Raw genomic sequence first — 23,377 nt, forward strand, 5'->3', positions numbered from 1 at the left:
GGGGCTGGGAGGCCAGGTGGAACAGCTGCACAAAACAAATCCGATTATCCAGGAACCGTTTTTTTCCTCTTTCAGCTTCAGCATCTATCGCTGCCTTTTGTAGAATATTTCCCCGATCTGCTTCAAACATTTCACACATTGGCTTTTAGAGTTTCTGTTTCTGCACCAAATCCTTATTTATTTGTGCATTTTTTTTGCTCTGTTTTGTACATACTGTCAGCACCTTTAATTTGACTGAGAATGACCTACCTGTAACATGAACCAAATCATAGTTACCATGCATGAGCGACACCCTCTCAGTAAAGTGTAAATTAACCTTGACAAAAAATCTCATGCAGCCTTAATCACTTAAAAAAAGAAGCGAGTGTTACTTGTGTTATTCAAGTGTGTCAGAGGAAAAAAAAAGTAACAAAAACGAGCCTTTCTCCAAAAATAGACGCATAAAGACAGACACGTATTTTATTTCTCTCCTTTCTAAAACAAGTGACGCTGCTCATCTGAAAATGTAATTTACACAAGTGGCGGTATCAGTAGTCCTGTATGAAAGTTATGTGTGACACTTTTTATGGCAATATCATTTGTAGGAGAAGTGCGAAATGCAGAAAACGGGTTTAATTTATTTAGACATAAAAGTGCACAAAACCTGATGTAGTTTCACATGTAATGGTTTAAAACCACTTCACGAGGCCATGTGGACAATTGTATTAGTTGCATTAAAACTCTAAAAGCTTGTAATTTAAAACATGTGTTGGTAGGAGTCTCTTCCAAGCATCGGTCTTTGAATGAATGCGTCTTTAGGTTAGTCCAAGCGAAAAGCACTAAAATCCCAAACAAGAGGCAAACTACTTGAGGCAGCTTCTTGAAAACATCCATTGATATATCTGTCATAGAAAGACCCTTGATCAAGGTGAAAATGATTTGGAGAGATGAGCACAGCTTCATCAGTGACAGGCTGCACCTGCAACAGACCCCAGGCGTCCTCACTCTCAGAAGCCTGCTTCATAGCCAATAAATGCAATTATTAGACAACTGTTCATAGTAACGTGAAGAAACGACAGCTTGAGAAATCTGTTTTTTCACATGTTTATTTGTTACCCAATTAAATTAAATTAATATAGCACCAATTCACTGTAACAGTCACCTCAGTCCATCCACCAGGGTGGTATCACCGTTGTATATGAATGAAGTCAGCTGTAATTTGGTGCTTCCTCTTTCTTCTTCTCCCCTGCGGTGTCCCCCTTCTGTCATCCTCACAGAAACCCTGAAGTGCTTCACAAAGATACTAAAATAAAAAACAAATCTTCACACTGTACTCACACCAATACAATTAGTATTAACTTTTTCTTCTAGCTCTTGGTAAAACTTGCAAATTCCAAACAAATTTCACTGCAACTCTGTTCGCTCTTTTAAAGTGCAACTATAAAAACTTATCAGTGTTGTAGATGTTATGAAGATCATCACGACGTAGTACAGGGAGGCCTTGCAGTACAGTGGTGCACTTGTCTGTGAAATCTGGCTTGCAGAACTAAACAATGAACAAATGGATTACAACATCATGAAACATTCAATAGCACAAAAAACTTCCAAAAACAGTAAAAGCACCATGTTGTTTGAGCTAACAACTACTGACTGGAGAAATGAAAACTCATAGGTTTATTGTAATCAGCAGTAACGAACAAAACCGCTCATAAAATAATGTCAATTTTCAACAATTTAAAATAGCAATTTAAGTTTTACATGTTACTTGTTTACTGTTGCCGCACAGCAAGAAGGTCCTGAGTTCAATTCCAACATCAGGCCGGGGTCTTTCTGTGTGGAGTTTGCATGTTCTCCCCGTGTTTGCGTGGGTTCCCTCCGGGTACTCCGGCTTCCTCCCACCGACCAAAGACATGCAGCTTGTGGGGATAGGTTAATTGGAAAATCCAAATTGCCATTAGGTGTGAATGTGAGCGCGAATGGTGTCTGTCCCTGTGTGTTGGCCCTGTGACAGACTGGCGACCTGTCCAGGGTGTACCCCGCCTCTCGCCCTATGACAGCTGGGATAAGCTCCAGTGCCCCCCGCAACCCTGAAAAGGAGAAGTGGAAGCGAATGGATGGATGGATGGATGAGTTTATACTCACAATCTGCAGGATTTAGGCTCTTAACTTAAATGTTGTTATTGGGCCATTTCATCCACATCCTAATTTACTTACAATATATAATAACACAGAAATAGTTTCAGCCATGCAAGTTCAATATAATAATGGGAGAACAATCTATGGAGTGAAGTCAGGCTCTTATAGAAACAGTCATGTTTCTATGCAAATTATACTTAAAATAATTGTCAGATATGATCCTAAACTCTTGACTCGTCTGTGGAGAATTTACATTACAATGGTAAATGGTAAATGGCCTGTATTTATATAGCGCCTTACTAGTCCCTAAGGACCCCAAAGCGCTTTACATATCCAGTCATCTACCCATTCACACACTGGTGATGGCAAGCTACATTGTAGCCACAGCCACCCTGGGGCGCACTGACAGAGGCGAGGCTGCCGGACACTGGCGCCACCGGGCCCTCTGACCACCACCAGTAGGCAACGGGTGAAGTGTCTTGCCCAAGGACACAACGACCGAGACTGTCCAAGTCGGGGCTCGAACCGGCAACCTTCTGATTACAAGGCGAACTCCCAACTCTTGAGCCACGATCGCCCCATACAATGCACTACGAATGCGCTTTAGGTGGCGAACTTCAAACAGGCCATTGGGTTTTTTAGCTCTCCACATCTGTCCACAATACACAATTTAGATTTGAAGTTAACGAAGCAATCCCAAATTTGCTGCTCTTCTTCTTCTTCTTCTCCATCTATTCGGCAGATTCAGCACAGTTTAATGCAGTTTCCTTTCTCCCCATGAAACAATGTCATTGTTTCCTTTGTTGTCACTCAATTTGTTTAACATTGCTCCACAAAAATGAGTAAACTGCAACTCAATACAAGCTAGTATATTCTTCATTTCCAAAAAAGGTAAGTAATGAATGTAAGCCACAAAAGCTACTGGAATTAACAGTGTACAGTGAGGCAACTTAAGCTCTTTACAGTGTTTTTGAGGGAGACTTATCTTTTTCTTATCAAAAATGTTCACATCAGTAAAAGGGAAAAAGCTCATTATTTTGCAGCTTTGTTCTGGTTGTGCTAATTTGACATTCTCGAGGTCCTTTTTCATGTCTGCGATGAAATATTTATGGTGTGAAGAAAATATTCTGTGAGAATTATCTGGCCATCAACACAATGCTCTGTGGCTTTGTGTTAGGCATTACATCAATTGGAATAAATGTTTTTCTAAAGGCCATTGATTCACTTTGAACAAGGAAATCTGTGAACAATTAAAAGGTGCATGAATATCTACCGGTGAAATTTAACAGCTTTTACATGCCTAAAACCACTTTGATGCCCAAAGGTGTCCTTTCACCTTCAGCAGTAGAATACATCAGACAGTCTTCCAAATGAGTTTCTGTCAATTTTTTTGGGATGAACATTAGAGGCACAGTAATTATTATTTTCTGTCAGAGGTTTGATTTTGATCAGTAGAGCAGAGGAGCTTGTATGTTCAGACAGCTGTGGGCTACAGCTTTGCCTAGTTTAATTGTTCCTTTCGTCAGATACAGAAATATGGAAACATTGATGAACTAAAATCTTCACATTAAGGCTCAATTTAAAAATAGACTTCACCAAACGCCAAAAATCCCCCTAAAATACTTCCCCAAACAAAACAAGACTGGCAAAAAGATTTCCTCTCTGTATGAGAGTATGTCTGATGTCCTATTACATGTGACACAACTCATTTGATTAAGAGATTCTCTGCAGCTTGTGCATATTTAAATATCATATGGAGCATTTTCGTCTGATCACATTTACTTTGTCATTTATCTTCCAGGCATTCACTGAATTTCCAGCCCAGCGCAAAGTTATTTTTTAAAATAACCATACAGAAACTGAGAAAAACAATCAACAAATTGTGATAAAAAAGACCCAAAAAAATCAACGAATAGATCAGAATTAAGATGGGTGGTATTGTTTAGCTCATCTTTATTTGGTGACACTTATGGCCATGGCTTATTTATATATGTATTTTTTCTCCTGTTATCAGTACTGTGACCCCCCGTTGGCTGGCTTAACTGGCCATACCACTGCATCTATAGCTCACAGAGGCAGGGAAAAAGAGCCATAGTAAGTTTGGTGCCACAGTGATAAACATGCAGCTGATTGAGTTCACAACCCTGGCTTCAGGAGCAGCTGCTTGGTCTGCCAGACTGTTTGAGGTGCTGGCAGAATTGAGATACCTCTCTCTTTCAGATACTGCCACATACAACATCTTAACAGTCTGGGACTGAATTCATGTACGCATTGCATAATATACTGTCTGTTTTAGTGAGGTGATTAGTGACTTTGCAGTGCAGCTGTCTCTGATGTTTGTCTGCCAAGGTACCGAGCTGGGAACTGCTTTATGATATGGTGAAAAGCTTGGGTCTGTGGATGCTGCCAAGCCTGTTCATTAAATGCGGAGCTTCTTTTGAGATGCAGAATTTAATTTATTCAATGTTTGGATTAAAGTCTTAACTCTAAAATGTAAGAGCAACTAGAAATCATTTAGCAGATGGCAATACACAAGGAATGGCCAAGTATAGTGTATCAGCTGATGTTTTCAGAGCACACATTAGACATTTATTTTGTTTTATATATATGTGTCCTAAGTTTACATTGGCAAAATATCAAGGTCTTGACTTCCAGCAGTGAGGCAGGTAGCTGAGGAGGGATTAGCAAATTCCACTTTTACAGTTTTATAGTAATAGTACATGCATAGTATTAATAGTACTTATTAGCAGTTTTTGGAAAAGCTATGAAAGACTGTAGAAATCATTACTTTTTTTTCTATTCTCTTTTTTATTGAATTTTTGTGAACCTCTGCGAATGGGATGGACATTTTAGACAACCTTAATGTCATTTACAGAGCTCAATAATTTCAAGAAACACACTTGCACACATTGCAGAGCAAACACTCTGAGCGAGCTTTTAGCTGTGGGACTGCAGTGTAGTGCCAAGCCAGGCGAGGTAAGCTCCTGAAGGGAGGTGAAAAGCATAAGGCAGGTTTAAGGTTGGAGGCAATTGTTGTCAGGAGAGAGGATGGCAAACACTTCTGCCTTTGAGCTTAACTTAAAAGCAGAAGATGTTAAGCAGAGAAAGCTGAAGAGACTGCACTGACCCAGTGTCAAATAGATGTGGTGGCTTAGTGTAATACATAATCTAGAGTTTGAACTACTACACTTATTTAAGCTAAAGCAGATACTAATTTATTTTAATCACCCAGTTTAATTACTCTTTGTAATTGCTAGATGTGAAATGAGGTAATCAGAATTCATTCATGTGTGATGTAAATGTGTATATTAAATTAGATGCCATTCTGTCAAAATGTTGATGAGATATTTCATCCATCCATCTTCATCCGCTTTATCCGAGGCCGGGTCGCGGGGGCAGCAGCCTAAGCAAAGAGGCCCAGACCTCCCTCTCCCCAGCCACCTCCTCCCGCTCGTCCGGGGGAACACCAAGGCGTTCCCAGGCCAGCCGAGAGATATAATCTCTCCAGCGTGTCCTGGGTCTGTCCCGGGGCCTCCTCCCGGTGGGACATGCCTGGAACACCTCACCCAGGAGGCGCCCAGGAGGCATCCTTGTCAGATGCCCGAACCACCTCAGCTGGCTCCTTTCGATGTGGAGCAGCAGCGGCTCTACTCTGAGCCCCTCCCGGATGGCTGAACTTCTCACCCTATCTTTAAGGGAGAGGCCAGCCACCCTTCGGAGGAAGCTCATTTCCGCCGCTTGTATCCGCGATCTCATTCTTTCGGTCACTACCCACAGCTCGTGGCCATAGGTGAGGGTAGGGACGTAGATCGACCGGTAAATTGAGAGCTTCGCTTTTACACTCAGCTCCCTCTTCACCACAACGGACCGGTGCAGCGTCTGCATTACTGCAGCTGCAGCCCCAATCCGTCTGTCGATCTCCGGCTCCCTTCTCCCATCACTATCGAACAAGACCCCGAGATACTTGAACTCCTCCACTTGAGATATTTCAGTGAAACACTAAATTTTCACCCCACTGTGGTGCTAGATAAGGAGTCGCCAAGATTAATCACGTGCAGACTCTGCATCTAGTCTGTGGGATGTGTTTGAGCAGACTAATTGTTATTTTTCAGTCTGGACTAAAGTGGAAAAACTGGTTAACAGACTGGCAGTGACATCCCTTAAGCCGCATTGGCAAAATCAAAAGTGGTTGATTTAAAGCTCCCAGGATTGTACGAAGATGCCGTATTGTCCATCTTAAGGTTACTGTTGGGATTTAAAGCACACAAAAATACTTATTTCATTATCAACTTAAGGCAGAAATTCACAAGCGGTAAGAAAATGATACGTCACACATGCACCTTGACTCTAATAAACAACAGACTGAATAAAAAATGAATGAACTGTGTGTACATACTTGAAATTGAAATGTTTGCAATTGATTTTTCTCCATCTACCAAGAGTACCTTCCTTCCACCCTATTTGTTGCCTTTTATTAAGTTAGTTGCCCGCTGGAGGAGGCGGAGTGCAGCTGCAGAGACAAGCTCATTTGAGCCACAATGGAATGGCAGGGCAAAGCACTTAAAGGCCTTGGGAAATCAGGTCATTATGAGCCGTGGTTTTCAGGAGTATGACCAGAAAGGTCAATAAGAGAGCATGGAAGCGCTGAGACAAAGAAGGCGTTAATAGGACTCAATTTTCATCTGGGTGAGCTCTCAGAAAGAGGCTAGAGGGTTGACAGGTCGTCATTGAATATTATGGGAAGCAACTTCAACTCCTCAATTGTCATTGTCTTACATGCCCCCTGGAGACTGAGGGATAGACAAATAATCACAGCAAACCTTGCAGATTTATGCAAAATTTGTCGACAACAAACTCACCTGCTGCTATGATGCACAACTTGCCCTTCGCCTTTTTAACAGCAGTACGTCTGAAAACTGGAAACATAATAATCCTTTTTTCTTATGCACAGAAACTTTCTCGGGGATCTTTGCACTGAGATGAAGAGTAGAGCGAATAAGAGAGAACAGATGAGTGGATTATAAATCACAGCAAAGTCCTACCTCTGGACCAGTATTTGCTGATCGTGTGTAAAAAAGGACATTGCATTCATGTCATGCATCTCTGTAGAGCTTCCCTGCATTTCTACACTGTTATTCATTACTTCTTGCCTTTTGCAGCTCACTAGCTATCAACTGTGTATCGTGTGAAACATAAATAATAAAATGTCATTGCACGAGGCGTCAGATTTTTTGCACTGTAGTTGAAAGATGTGAACATCATTGCCTCTTTTTTTCCTTGTCTGTTTTTGTCTTCCTCAGATTCCTTACAGTAGCTCGGGCTGCCTTGTGTCAACCAGAGTAGAAACATCAGTGGGTGGGTGCTTGACAGAGCCAGCACCGGGGAGTTAATACCAGTCACTGCTGGAGGTGTGACACAGTCCCAGCCCACAACACATTGATTCACACAGGATTAAGCCACTGCATGATGCTTCAGGTTGAAGGCCTGGTGCAGGTGATTTACTCTCCCTGTCAAACTTAACATCTTTGGACCTTCCTCTGCCCTGTTCCTGCTTTCGGTGGGACTACTAAAAAAAAAGCATCTGCTACTGTAACAACCAGATCACCGAAAGGGATGACTGGCAGTCATCTTGCTCAGGTACATTTTACATCAATTAAGAGTGCAGCTGTTTATGAATTTAGTTATCCAAATGTGTGTTTTCTTTATTTTAAGGGTGGAAAAACGTTTTTCTTTTTCAGAATTTATGATCAGATTGAGACTAATGCTCAACTGTGAAGATGCTGACTCCCACGATTCCCTTTAAACTGAAAGGGATTGAATATAGAAGTTTTATACCACGGAAATATCAAAATTGGTCCACTCATTTTGAGCTATATATCTGTGCTCTTGTGTTTTACAGCTGCAATGAAAATACAAAAGAAGCTAAACATTCTGGAAGTGACAAACACGTTTTATATATTGAGCTGTCACCATCCAGTCAGGCAACATAATAGTGACACTGTCTTTGTTACAGTTCTGAATAGGATAAAACTCCTGGTGTCAAAGGAATTAAAGAATCAAATGTAGTGCAATACTCTTTAAATACTAATCTATACAGAAACAGAAGAAACCGGCTGCTAAAATAAGCCTCGGATCAAAGGAATACAAAAAAATGTGTTGTGCATTTGTGATTCTTTCAATGCTGTCATGGTCATTCATGCCAAGGAAAACATCTGCAAAAATCAGCTCCTTTGGATGTAGATGGATTTCTGTTTTCATATTGCCAAACCCAATCAAAAACAATTACATGCGCTACAATGTGGAAAAAATACTTGCAGCTGTGTTAACCTGAATCCACTTGATGCAACACACAAAGAATGGCGCAGCGATATAGATGCGAGTTTAAGCTTCGAATCTGAAGCGGGAATGAGCTGGTTGGCTACATAATTATGTGGAAATCCAGAGAAGAGGGAGGGTGGCATCTCTGGTAAACAGACTGGGATCAAATGCCTTTGTTTTCACTCCAGACAGAACAGGGTGTTTGGCTTATTTAAAGAGTGGCTGGAGGATCGCATGGTGATTGTTCAGAGCCTTGGCATACCAAATTAGCTTTTGCCATTCATTTGGAAACATCTAATCAAACATTAATTATTGTGACCACCTGTGAAAGGGAGGGGTGTAGAGCGTTGCTCATCTGCTCCCTTATGCTAGCTGCAGGGTTTTTCTCGCTGAATTCAATGAGTGAGCCCCAAACAAGGACCACAGGAGACAGAGGAGCAGATTGCATTCCATCAGATCGTGGAGTATCTAATAAGACTCACAACAGCATCTGAGCCATGCTGCTGTTTGCCAGGTTTTCTACGGCCACTGAGAGCCTGGCATGATTCCTTTGACCCAGATATTTAGCAGCTTAAGAGCTTTTCTTTTTTTAAGATTTTCAGGATAGCCTGTATTACTCCCCCATTCTGAGACGCGCTGGCTGGATGAGCACATTTGCTGCTGAATCTCGCAAAGATGTCTTACAGTAGAGTAATCTCGATTGTCTACCTTTTTGTACTTTGAAAAACAAAACTGGCATGCCTTGGGGTCATGCTTGTTTCCATTGCTTGTTTGTGTTCAAGACCATGTTTTCCAATCAGTTGTGACATGGTCTGTCAGCCCAAGAAGAGTGCTGCTTGTCCTGTGCATAGTCAAATTAGAGTGGCTGGAGGGTGGGTGTAATATAGATGCAGTCAGGTATGGCTTCCAGAGCAGTGCAGCCCAAGAGAATGGCTAGTAATCAGCAACCAGAGGTGTCTAATTGGCATATGGCTGTGTGAGTGCCAGACTGGTCTGCTCACTCATCCAAGTAGAATACATCTTCTAGCCATCAAAAAATGTGAGACAAAGGCAGTTCTAATAAAAATTGTGAATACATTATCTTCAGCGTGGATGAGTTATTTAAAGGAGAAAGTGGAAGAGATGGAGAGGGAGACAGAGCAGGAGCGAAAAAGAGCACTCGCTGTTCTTTGCCTGACAGAACCCCATGAGGCAAATTGGTATTGAGAATAGATACAAACAATAGTTATGTGTTGAATTGCCAAACCCTTGGGCCTGAAGCTCTCCAACACACACAAAAAAGAGCAAGCCATTTTGACTATAGAATAACACATCAAAGCCAGAGGAGAATTGGACAGTCCATCAAAAACTGTGCATCTGGCAGCCCACTTCTGGGCACCAAGCCATCTCCATCCAAGCATTTCTTTCTCATTAAACAAATTTTACCCCCACCAAAACATAGCTAAAGCAGCAAAGTCAAAATCTAATTTCCCTGAATGAAATCAAGCAAAAATAATTCAGCTGCCAGCGCTTTCACAGGCACGCCATGTGTAAATAATCTTAAATCTCAAATGGCTGCTGCCTCTCAGAAGTTAATCTAGCATTAGATACTCTCTATGATACTTACCATCGTATCTTATCGGGACAAAATGTAGAAAAGCCTCTTTGTTGTATTGATCTGGAATGTCAAAAGAAAAATTAAAAACTTGTCCTGTACAGAATCAGTAGATTAGAAAATGCTTACCACAGCCGCACTGATTACATCTATTTCATGACAGATGTGACTTTGAAATAAAATAAACTCCCAGTAATGTTAGTATTGGATGTGTGGATCACCAGCTTAATACCTCGGCTTGCATAAACATAAAATGTTTTGCTATTCTTTATGTGCTGCAAATTCCCACGGTGCCCAAATCAGCTGTATTTGATATTAAGACCAATTTTTTGCTAAACCTATGCAGCAGAAATTGCTTCTGTCTCATGTTTTATGATTACAGAATGTCAAAAAACTGCAGGGGAGCTCAGTGGGACGATAAGTCAATAATAACAAATCTCTCAATACCCAAGTGCTACAGTGTAGCAAAAATTGTTTTTGGAATCACTGCAGTCATGAACACCAGTCTTTCAAAGCATCAAGTGTTACAGATTTAATTTCATATTCATTAATTTTGCTGTTGGTGCAACACAATTAGAGGCCTAGTGAATCCAAGACTAATCCTTAACACTCCTAGGACACGAATCACAGTAGCAGGAGATAGGAATAAATGAGCTGCAATAAAAAGGTACTAATACCCTGTATTACTCCAAGCTTAGAGTCTCCCCTTCCATCAGTGCTTGTTTCCACACCTCCTTTGGGACGCTGAGATACTCTTGCCACTCTGTCTATTATTTCTGATCTATGTAGGTGGAGAAGAAGTCATAGTATCCTACAACTATCAACTACAACAGCAAAGCTGTTTTACAAGTCAAATCTTATCCATCCAGCACTATGATCCATGTGTGAAAAAGTCTGATGGACTTGGAAAGTGACGCCTAATATTACATTTCTGGGCTGGAGGATTCAGTGGGAAGGTGACCAAGGTTTCTGATCATATTTATGAATGAGCTGATGATGAATTTCATTTTCCTCCCACAGGAGTAAGAGAGGAAGCAATGGGCTGGACTATGACTCTAAAAGATGACTTTGGGGTCATTGCCTGGACACGGCAAGCTGGGAGCTACCTCAGCCTCTTCCTCCTCTTGTCTCTCTTTTCCATATCTGTCCGTTTAGACAACGTGTATCCTAGAGACCACCATTTTTCATGGAAAGCAGGTAAAATATTTATTTTGCGTTATTACAAGTGCATTAATAAAGGTCCTGTTTTGACTTATATTTAAATTAAGATATGCAATCCACCTGCTTGCATGTAAAACAACATAACTTTGTTCTCTTTGAACCTGTTGAGGATCATGGAGATAAGATACGCAGCATGTGGAAGCACACATTTGCACACATGCATTTTCAGTGAAACCAGTTTTGTGGGGAACACACAAATTGACACACATTGAACTGCAGTTGGACATCATCAAGCCTTCAGGCCCAAGTGCCTGGGGTGAAGAGAATAATAATGCTTTTCTTTTTTTTTCTTGTAGAGTATTCACTCACAGCCCCAAAATGACAAGGACAGCTACAGTTGCTACAGTAGAGTGGCATGGTTATTAAGATATTGAGGCATATGAAATAGTCTTCCTGGCATGTTTAGTGAATTTATGGCCCCAGTTATATATAGTACACATTGTTGTAATGGAAAACATGCTGCGTATTGAGCTGTACAAATCCCTTATTCACACACATTCACATGCACTCACACCTAAAATGTGTTTTACATCTCATGTGTGTCATTTATGCATCCATTTGGTAAATGGATGCATAAATGCAAATTATGCAAATTATTAACATTTTTGTAAATTAATCACCTTTTGGAAACCTGTAGTGTAAGCTGATGTCATTCTTTTTTAACAAGAATTTTGAGGCAAACTCAGAATTCATCCTTTGTTCGCTTCACCAATTCAATTGAAAATGCATTTGCAAAGCAGCTTGAGGAGGAAAATTTGGCCTTCCCACACAAAAGCCCCACTTGCTGTGCGATTAGCACTTTCATTTCTCACTCTGTGGTTGGGTAATGACACTGCCCAAGTGATAAAGAGATTGATTAATTTCACTTGAAAGAGCTTATGTTCAAAACGGATGTAACCGGAACACCAAGTGTGAGGATTTGACATCCTTGCAGAGCTAAGATGGCTTATAAGTTGTTTCTTAAATGGAAATGAAAATCAATTTACAAAGAAGAAAGGGAATCTCAAATTTAACACACCTCACCTCTGAATAAATCCTCCTAATGTCTGTTTGACTGCAGGAAAACTGTTCGTCTCAAACTGCTGTTATCACAATGCTTTGATTTGAACTGCGGAACGACTCAAACTCGAGTCGCACAAACACAGATTGAACACTTACTGTATTCGCATTGTATTGTGCTGATGAATGTCATTGATGTGAGCCACATATTTGTCTTAATGTCGGCAGCGGCTCCAAGCTTAATGTCTTAACTCAGACTATTAGGTTCATGTTGGCAAATATTGACAGGAACCATTTGAATATTTAATTTAGCTGACAGGCAAATCTTTTTCTTTAGGAATTGTCATTGTAGCAAAGATCTGTTCTCAATTAGCACAGCCACCCTTTTGTATGTCTGGCGTGTCTATCTAGGCCAGCAGCATTGTGGGGTAAGTCTTTTGTGTGAGCCAGTTCCCAGAGCTGTGGCTAAGCTGCGAGTCTCAGGCTGAAACAGGGAGCTGGAGCTATTTAAGCTTGACCTTCATCAGTGTCTTGAAGAACAAAATAGAACAGTGAGACACTGCTGCTAATGGCATTATTATTTCACCCTTAAAATAAATTGCTAAAAGAAATTCCCTTTAACATCTATAGATCACTTTCCTGGCAGTCAGTGCCACATTTCCAGGGTCATAGTCAGAATGCAGATATCGTGAGTGGAGCATTTTAAGTAGGATTTATTTAAGCATCTGCTTTTAAACATGCCACTGTGCTCATCCGGTGTCAGCTTTAGTCTACTGAAGTAAGTAACGGCTTCTTTTCCAAGTTTTCAGTTGTCATCGCTGAGATTAACGTAACTGTTCCAAAGAGGGTCTAAGGTGTTGGATTTAGCTCTCAAAATGTATTTGTCTTTTTTTATAGTAAAGAAACAAGAAAACTGTCTTCCTGGGTACGTGTTAGCGTTCATCCCAAATGATTTCTATTATACATCAAAGCTTGTTTTTTTTCTGTCTAAAAAACAAAAATAAAACGACACCCTCATTTAAGTTTTTATTTTCCTTCTTTGACTTGAGGACCAAGCTAATTCAGGAAACTGATATATCTTTAAATCCCAGAAGAAGAAGACAACATTGGTATTCCATCGTATTTTAACAGTACACTGGAGACTGCACTTTCTATTTTTTAACTAATGTTATTTCCCTATTTACACCTCTTAGTTCTTCCTCCTTTTTTTATTATACAAAATATTATTTTCTTGTACTGTTGGCTGGAGTCTGCTAAAAAAACTCCAGGATGTAATCTACTCTTCATCTAAATTATGTGGGAACCTTCAGCAGGAAGATTCAGCTGAAGGGCAATGATTTTCAAAAGATTGAGAAATCAATAAAAGTTTTCCTTAATGAGAGAAATCTCAGCCGCTCCTGGATTATTTAAAGGACTTACGGGGCTGAAGCCCCAGGATCCAGTCTGTAAATCATCTTAAATTGGTTCAGCTTAAAAGCGTAAGAGTCCCTGCTGCTTTAAAAATGTGACTTAATTGAACTTGGGTAGAATCATTTTTTAAAAAACAGTGTGAGCAAACGGAACTTGGAGAATCAAGTTAAAGAAACCTAAGAGATTCAGTTCAATTCAATTCAATTTTATTTATATAGTGCCAAATCACAACAAAAGTCGCCTGTATCTATCTAAAAGTCGCCTGTCTGTAAAGTCGCCTGTCTGTAAAGTCGCCTGTCTGTATCTATGAAGCGCCCAAGGCGCTTCATAGATACAGAGAAAAACCCAACAATCATATGACCCCCTATGAGCAAGCACTTTGGCGACAGTGGGGAGGAAAAACTCCCTTTTAACAGGAAGAAACCTCCAACAGAACCAGGCTCAGGGAGGGGCGGCCATCTGCTGCGACCGGTTGGGGTGAGAGAAGGAAGACAGGATAAAAGACATGCTGTGGAAGAGAGACAGAGGTTAATAACAGATATGATACAATGCAGAGAGGTCTATTGATACATAGTGAGTGAGAAAGGTGACTGGAAAGGAAAAACTCAATGCATCATGGGAATCCCCCAGCAGCCTACATCTATTGCAGCATAACTAAGGGAGGATTCAGGGTCACCTGGTCCAGCCCTAACTATATGCTTCAGCAAAAAGGAAAGTTTGAAGCCTAATCTTAAAAGTAGAGATAGTGTCTGTCTCCTGAATCCAAACTGGAAGCTGGTTCCACAGAAGAGGGGCCTGAAAACTGAAGGCTCTCCCTCCCATTCTACTTTTAAATACTCTAGGAACAACAAGTAGGCCTGCAGAGCGGGAGCGAAGTGCTCTAATAGGGTGATATGGTACTACAGACGGTCGGCATTGTTTTCAAATGTCTGTTTTCTTCAAGCTCCCAAAAAACAAAGGATGATGGGAAGATTTTCAGGTGCACATTGTTTTAAAGTCAAAAGACTTTAAAAGAAGAAAAGTTCTATAGTTGTGTAGAATAACAAAACCAAACTCCTCCAAAAACAGCACAGATGTATTTAAAATTCAACTTGAAGTCAACAGTACATAATCACCTTAGTTGATCCCACTTAATTCCCGTATAAATATAGGGACCCAATGGAGTTGCTGACGAGCTATGGTTAAAACAATCATTACAGCGCTGCATATGTGAGATGTTTGACTGTAAGAAAAAATAAACTCATATGTGCTTTGATACAGTCAGGCAACATTTACATTTCATTTCAGGGTCTGAGTGTATTTATTTGCAATTTCACCAGACTGTTGCACCATCAAAGCTGAAATCAAACATCACTACTGCACAGAGCTTCTGTTGTTTCTCAAAAATAAGCTCAAAGGAGGCAGTGTGCAAGGATCAAATCTTTGGGGATTCACTTTTAACCAAATGGCACTGAATAATTTACAGAGGTCTTTTTTGATTTACCGTGGCAAAGAAAAAAACAACACACACACACACTACTACTTCTATAGTCAGCCCTATGGCGTGTAGGTAGTTAAATTGTTTTCCTTTTTTTACTGGGCATCAAAAGTTGTCCTGACAAGGGGGACATTCAAGAGTGCATCATAATTATGCACAGTAATTATTATGCGCAGTACTAGTTAGAGATGTGCTTATTTGAAGTTTTGTAAGTAGCAACGGGGAATAACACAAACAGTAGATACTCTGGTGTGACCAGTAGCACTGATTCAAAAGGGCCTTCACAAAGAAGATAAGTTGAAAATGACAAATTACGTGCTCAAAAGGAAAAAAGAAAAGCTTTTTGGAAATCAGAGAATCTATTTGCAAGCACCCACTGTAACCTGATTACTCACAGAAGATGAATCCAAATAGTCCAGAACCCATTTGGAGTGCATGAATTCAGCCATTCCACCTTGAACACACAGTTATTTATACTTCAACATATCTAGCTACATCTGTGAAAGACGTTATTGTATTTCATCTAGGTATGCTGCTAGGCTCCAGTATTCTGTGACTGTTTTGAGGTTGTAGCCTCGCTAAGTAGCTCAAAAAGATGTTTTTCAAAAATGGGATCAAAACTGGAAATGTCACTCTCACATTAAACATTAATAAACACACAATAGCACAGACTAACCATCCTAAGAAAAGGCAGGATGCTGCTTTTAGCATAAGGCAATTTAACCCCCTTCAAATGAATATTAGAGAGACTGATAACGACATGAAAAAAACTCACTTTTAAGTAATATTGATCTTTTTCTACCACACTAATTTGTTTTAGGGTGGAAAAAGCATTATAGGATGCTGCTGAACTGAAAGCTCCAACAGGAGGTCGAGTGTAGTAGCCAACACCAGGCAATCTTATATGTTTGCAAACAACAAAAGCAAAACCACTCACCCATTAGCGCATTATCCATGCTACATAAATATCATGTTGCGCTTATTACTCACAAATGATCAGCTTCACTACCAAAGCTGACAGGGATGTAATTAGATTTTGTGTATTTCTAATCAGCATTAGAAATAATAATGGTCATTTGTTCCCTAAAACCTAAAATTGTGGCGCATCTGGAGGAGGTCAAGTCTCTTTTGCAAACACAGCGTCCTAATCCAATAAAACAGATCATTTCCCCGCGAGTCAAGTGATAACATCAGTTAGTAATGCTGTTAAATTACATAAATCCACTTGTTTTTTCAGCTAATCAATAAGGACTGCTCTGAAACAAAATTACATGAAGTTGAAAATAATACAATGCATACTTTTACCAACACCATGTTATACAAACCTTTATTTTATGTTGGCTCATTTGTTGTTTAATACTGTTGTTAATTATGTCACAAATGACTGTGCACCTGACCAGCAGCCAACCCACACACTGAACACCTGTGGGTGGAGGGCAGACCCATTAGCACTTTTAGGTTATGCTTGACTGGGTCCAATGTGTTAAAGCTACCAGACCTGGATCTAGAGTGACAACCTGGTAACCCTGTCCCAGGCCCATGCCACTTGATCGCTTGATCTCCATGTCGACATAGAGGTCAATCAATCTTATTCTGTTTCCTCACCCAAGACCACTTAACCCCACCAGTGGCAAACATAAACATACAACCCACCCCATCATGACAAGTTGTCAATTTCTGGAGAAGAGTTAAGTTGGTTTGGACATCTGAAGAGTACGCCTCCGTGATGCCTCCTAGGCAAGGTGTTTCAGGCATGTGGTACTGGGAGAAGGTCCTGGAGCAGACCCAGGACAAACTCTGGAGATTATATTTCTTGGCTGGCTTGGTAATGCCTCATTGACCTCCCAGATGAACAGGGAGGCTAGAGGGGTGATTTTCTGCTAAGAGAATTCTCTGCTGCCTTGATGACCCAAACCTGGAAAAGTGTCAGAACATGGATGGATGGATGGATGGATGAGGTCACCCAGCACTCCCAGTACTGGCACCAAGCCTGGATTAATGGCCTGTGGCAAACCCTTGGAAAATAAGGGAGCAGTCTGTCTGCATGAAAACTGCTCGTCAATTAACTGACTTGAACAAAACAATCAAAAATGAACAAGTGGCAGAATTTACAATAAAAAAAAATATTGTCAACAACACTGTAAGTGACAGCTCAATTATTTATGAATTATGAATTCAAACCATGAAGAAGGTGATTTTTGTAGTGCTGTAGAGCTCAAAAACAGCTCCCTGTAGCGACAGACCCTTATCAATACACAATTAGAAACAGATTGGTGTTTGAAGAGTGTTAACTCCTAAATTCATGTGCCGATCACGTTTCTTAATAAATAGACTAAATGACTGAAGCGAACTCTGAGCATAATGTTAAATCAAGAGATTTCATGTCAGAAGTCGTGTTTATGCACTTCCAAACTGAAAACTCAAAATGACAGTTTTTGCAAGTTATATATTTTTATCATGTTGATGAAAAACAGTTTAATTTGCTCCACTAAATTCCAATACAAAGTCTCAAAGCTTACACGCAGATCTTTCTCCTTAATCCAGCCGACATCATTCCCATAAAAGCCAAATCTGGAAAATGGGGAAGAGGTAACTTTTAATTCAGTGAGTGAATTCATAGCACTTAACGCTTTGATAGCATCAAACTGAGGAAAAACCATTTTCATAATTTTTCACCATGAATTTTAACAGGATTTAACAAAGCTACTTGTCCACACTCTGTTATTTAATGGCTTCCTCCTCGCTCAATGTATAATGCGTTAGTTTGTGTCATAGCAGTAAATACGTGTGAATCAATGGTTTCTTTTGACTCATTAAGTTGTTTAAAAATAATTATTACGTGTTTTCATTTTAAGTAATACGGTATCTGTAGAGTGTTGTGATATAGAGACTAAGCACAGTCCTTTTACAAATCACCTCTAGCCCACAGTTATTTCTCAGATCCAGCAGGGATAGGATTTTGTGCTTTTGTTTATGGATTACATACAGATATTCATTATTTACTCTCATTTTGTTTGTTCTAAACAATCTAAAGGGAAGATACAAATGTATCGGAGATGGCAGGTTTCCTAAAAGTTTAATATGTTTTTAGAAAATATGCTCACAGAACTCATTTATTTTAATGCAATCATAACAAACACCACTGCCAGGTGATTTGTCCTGCGGGCTCTGGCGTTGTCAGCAGTTTGACAACAGCTGTGGATCCTTGTCACAGTGGGATTTCTTCTGCCGCAAATGAAGAGCTTTAAAAGTAAATAAGCTGTGATTCGCACAGGGAAGAAAGCGGCTGGTGCTGCACAGCTCTGTGACAATGCAGTGATTTAACAAACTATTTTATTTTAAGTTTTAGATTACTCTTCTTTAGCGGCAAGCCACAGCGGTTATTTTTTGTTTTGTTTTACTGCACAACAAGATCCCACTGTTATTAAAACTTAAAATTCCATCCATACAATTTTGCAGAAGAAGAAAAATAGGGCGTTCGTGTTTAAATATTGTGTTGTCAGAAATGTCTGTTATGCGCAAGATGTCCTTTGGTGGTGGTGCGTGATGTGCCTAGTTATGGCATTAGTTAGATGCAGCTGTCACTACCAACTTGTCATTTTCCCCCACAAAGTAACATTGGTATGAAAAGATCTTTTTCTTTATCTTAACCAAACAGCAATTAAATTGCCTAATTTAGTAAATGCCTTTACCTTCCAAAGCCTAGCCAACAACCTTTTAGAGCCTAAACCTAACAAAGCAGATTTTAGGAGAACTTCAAAGAAAACTAGACAGAGATGTGGGGTGGGGGGCAAAAACAAATGCAACACAGAAACAGGCCTGAGCTATGGGTTGTGGTAAATCAATTTCCTCTTATAAAACTATTTCAGTGAGAAAATGCAGGAAATAAGCTAAATCTTCTCGACCCTGATGAGAGGCAAAGTCATGCAGCACAGTCCTAGATAAAGACAATGTTAGCACCCCCAGAGATACTGACAGAGGTGGAGCAGAGTGAGCAAAACCAGGAGAAGTGAAAGAGGAATGCTCATTAGACGTACTAAAAGGTAGTGTGGCAGACAATAATGAATACAAAAAACATCGACTGTGGTCTGACGGCCTTGGAGTACAGAGACAAACCCATCATTAGCCAAGACACTGAAACTGACAATGAGGAGATATTTACAGCATGGGGAAAATGGAAGTGACAACAAAATAGACCAGCACGAATAGCTCTTATGACATTGAGGAATGGAGGGAAAATATAAGAGAACATGCAGACCTTCCTTGCTAAATTTATGCATGAACTTAATTTCCTGTGGAAGGTACTTAATCTGAGTGTTTTCTCTGTTTGCCTTTGATAAAAACTGTCAAACTTTTAAAAATATTTCTCATATTTTATTTGTGTGCTATTAATTATGCAGGTTGCAAAAAAACAATTCAGCAAATTGCTACAAGTATGTGCAGATGTTATTCCATTAAAAATTGCATTTTTTTTTCTGCTTCCACACATGTCCCTTGGGTTGTGTAAGCCTAGTGCACAAAGTCAGCCTGATTAGGACGAAGGTGAATAAAATGTAGCATTGACTATTGATCTGAATACACCCATTTTTTTCTTCTTCTTGGTTTTTTTTGGTTAAACCACTCATTGCATTTTTAAACATTGCCTCGGGTGTGTCTTTGACAGAAAACGCCAAGAACAAAGTTAATAGGAAACAAATTATTTCCTTGAAGTATTTCAATTAGATCACCATAAAAACGGATATTTATTAATGGCAAGCTGCATTATTTTAAGCTATCAAACAACCTTGACAAAATCAGTTTTGTATGTTGATTGTTGACGTTGATCTCATTTGAACTTGCGTCCTTCCTTTTGACTGGAATGGAACAGACTGAGGTTATCATAAAAGCCGGTGGCTAGTCTCATGAGAGCTACAAGGCAGTACAATCCAAGCAGTCAGATCCTTAATCCTATGAGAATATTCTCACAGAACAGTTAGCTTTCAGATCAGCTCTCCTCTCTGAAGTCTCTTTCAAACGAAGCGAAGGCCTTTCACATCGCTCTTATACAAAATGTTCCAATTCTGAACAAATCTTCCCCAGTTTACATTTTCCATAAGAGGATTGAAGGAGGAATTGGCAGTGACACACAGCCATAACTAGTTTGTAACAGGAGACAGAAGAAATTATAAAGAGCTCCTGTGGCTACTGGATATATCCAGCCTGGAGTGTCACTGTAGAAAAGATGAGAATCAAATTTGGAAGGTCATTACTGAATAGCTCTTGCGGCTTCAATTAATACTGATATTGAAATACATAAAAGGCATGTCTTGGTCTTCTGATTTTTGTCAGATGAAGCCCCATGTGTGCAAACTTCCTTAAGACACGACTCCCATATAAATGAAGGCAGCGTGAGGGCTGTTGAAACTTTGCTTCATTTTGGTCTCTATATAACTCTATATAATCATTGAATCATTCATAGAATATAATCATATATTCAAATTTGACTGATTGTAATCAGTTAGCCAGATTCCATTTAAGCCATTATAACAGGCATGCACAAAATACAGTTCAATTTCCAGAGAGCTGAAATGAGTGTCTGTGAGATCATATGCCATGCAACTGAATGCTTTAGATCAGGGGTCTCGAACTCCAGGCCTCGATGGCCGCTGTCCTGCAGGCTTTAGATGTGTCCTTGATCCAACACAGCTGATTTAAATGGCTAAATTACTTCCTCAACATGTCTTGAAGTTCTCCAGAGGCCTGATAATGACCTAATCATTTGATTCAGGTGTGTTGACCCAGGGTGAGATCTAAAATCTGCAGGACACTGGCCCTCGAGGCCTGGAGTTCGAGACCCTGCTTTAGATATAGTATGATGACCAATAAAATGAACTAAGAAGTAATAGATTACATAAGATACATTTCTACTACAGTAATGCAACAATGCCGAGCACTGCTTTCACAATTTTCAGCTGTGCTCTTGCATCTCTGGAACATCACATATGGATTACATATGGATTATTTTCCAGCTCAGTCATTCATTGGTTCTTTTTTAGTCGGGTGTTATACAAATTACACATAAATCATACATCATACAAACACAACTAGAAAAAGCTGGGATGCTGTGCAGAATGCAGAAACAATCAGAATGCAATTAACTTCTTAGAAACACAGTAATCAGTATATTTGATGGGACCAACAAGTCTCAAAATAGTTGGGTCCTCATCACTAGCTCACGCTCCTTCCCAACCAGAGAGGTGACATTCCAAGTCCCAGTTGCTAGTTTAAAGATCCAGGAATTGGTCCACTAGGATCTCTGACCCTGGCCACCGCCCAGCGGCCGCTATGGTAACTCCTGCAGATGGTTGGCCTACAGTAGGGTGGGCCCATGTCCCTTCTTTGGGCTGTGCAGTGTTCCCTAGATCTTTTACTCATGGCTTAATAGTAGAATAGTCCAAGTGCTGAACTGACCTGCCTGAAGTCCATTAATAAGACATTTTTAGTACAGCATCCACTTTCCAAAGCATGTATACAGCGCTTTATCATATACACTTTAAGAACTTTGTCGCCTTTTGGATTACCAGTTAATCTAACATGAATGTCTTTAAACAGTAGGGGAAAGCCATTGTACCCAGAAAAAACATGCAGAAACAGGGAGAACATGCACACAGAAAGACCAGACGAGTCAACCTCACTAAACTTGCTTGCTGTTAGGTGAAATTACTAACCACTGCACTTCTGTGCCGCCCAAGGAGTTATTTTTGCTGATACTTGTGACTGAAATAAAAGCAGAGCTAAATTAGTCATCTAGAATAAAATTTGAGAATGCAGCTATACCCCAGAAGCATTAAGTCACAATAGTGAAATTTGGTTAGTCAACATGTTCAGATTCTTGAATGCAAATGAAGTAAACCTGCTGACAGGATGTTCTCCTGTTCTGCTGCTGCAAACTGGCTCAAGTGCAAACATTTCAGTAAATCAGCAGTGAGGGGAGTCAGGCAGGAGCAAGCCCTTCTCTTTGATGTCTTACTGGAAGTTGGAAGTATTGAGTTTTGCGGCTGATGTTAGTGACCTTGTACTTTGTGTTTTATGCATGTCTGTTTAAAGGTTAGGCACAAAAAGAGACCATAAAAGTAATTTGTCACTGCATGGAATGATGGGACAAAGCATCTGATATCCTTGGTTGCACACTGCAAAATGAATTAAGCCTCAGTGTCACAGAGTATTATTACTCTATCATTCTGTTCCTCATTTTTTGTTGGGTTTCTTAATATGCTCTATAAATGCTCTCTAGTGAGGAAGCTTCATTGTAATTCCAGATTTAAAAAAAAATAGAAGGCCATTTGGTGCTTTAACAAAACATGACACGCCTGTTGTAATTACACTAGCTTTAATGAGATGAACTCTTTGCTCTGCAAAAAAATAGCCTGAAAGTCTCAACCAGACTGAGGCAGGATGAATACAGAGAGAAGCAGAATATTGCAGGGGAGCAAAAACCTAAACGCTTTGAAAAAAAAAAAACGTTTTGTGTTCGTCTTCCTCATAGTGCATTTTCCTTGACAAGCTGCTCTCCATACTAGAGTGCTGTATCTTTGTCAGCACAATTGTTTATACCCCCTACTGCAGACAGAGCTAGAAGTAAATAGGTTACCAACTGATACGATTTCCCATTTCCCTGGCAAGTTACACTTATTTCTATCACTGTATCCCCAACTGTTTGATAATTAATGATGCGGTATTTGTTTCCTGAGCTGGAGGTTTCACTCCACAAAAATGATCCTTTCTGTATTATAATGGAGGGGAACTCCTTTGTAATGCATTACGCATAGCAAGAAAAAAAAAAAAAGAAACTGCTAAAAATGTTCTTTGTGTTTAAAAAGCAGCCTCTACTGAGACCTGTTAAAATAGCCCCGTCTGTTTACTGTGTATTTGACCCGGTGGGGAACGCACTAGAGAGACAGCGAGGTGAAACCAAATGGATTTCATTCTTACCTGAGAAACACTCCCATATGAGTCATTTTCTGATTGCAGAGTGCTGTCTATCAGAGCCGCTTGTTTTGTTTTACCCTTTGATCAACTGCTGTGCTGAAAAAGACAAGTAAAAACAGAAGGTAAACAAGAGGAGAGTGGAAAAGTGTGAAGACAGGCTGAGAGCCAGGGGTTGTAGACTGGCTATACTGCCAGCAATAGTAGCCAATGAAAATGACACAGTTTTAATTATGGAACATGTCACGTTAAACAGAAAATGGAAAATCATGCTTACA

The 23,377-nt window shown here is 40.0% G+C and overlaps 1 protein-coding gene across 1 annotated transcript in view; it reads left to right on the forward strand.

The window, feature by feature from the left end:
* The window catches only part of thsd7ba (thrombospondin, type I, domain containing 7Ba), a 196,442-nt gene that overhangs the window by 38,469 nt on the left and 134,596 nt on the right, over nucleotides 1-23,377 (forward strand). The window contains exons 2-3 of the mRNA XM_087829901.1: nucleotides 7,416-7,752; nucleotides 11,048-11,224. Coding sequence (XP_087686027.1) covers nucleotides 11,065-11,224 — 160 coding nt within the window. The 5' untranslated portion in view covers nucleotides 7,416-7,752; nucleotides 11,048-11,064. The remainder of the gene's footprint in view (nucleotides 1-7,415; nucleotides 7,753-11,047; nucleotides 11,225-23,377) is intronic.

The sequence above is a fragment of the Neolamprologus brichardi genome, chromosome 16, assembly GCF_056152115.1.
Source record: "Neolamprologus brichardi isolate AB-2024 chromosome 16, ASM5615211v1, whole genome shotgun sequence".
Classification (NCBI taxonomy): Eukaryota; Metazoa; Chordata; class Actinopteri; order Cichliformes; family Cichlidae; genus Neolamprologus; species Neolamprologus brichardi.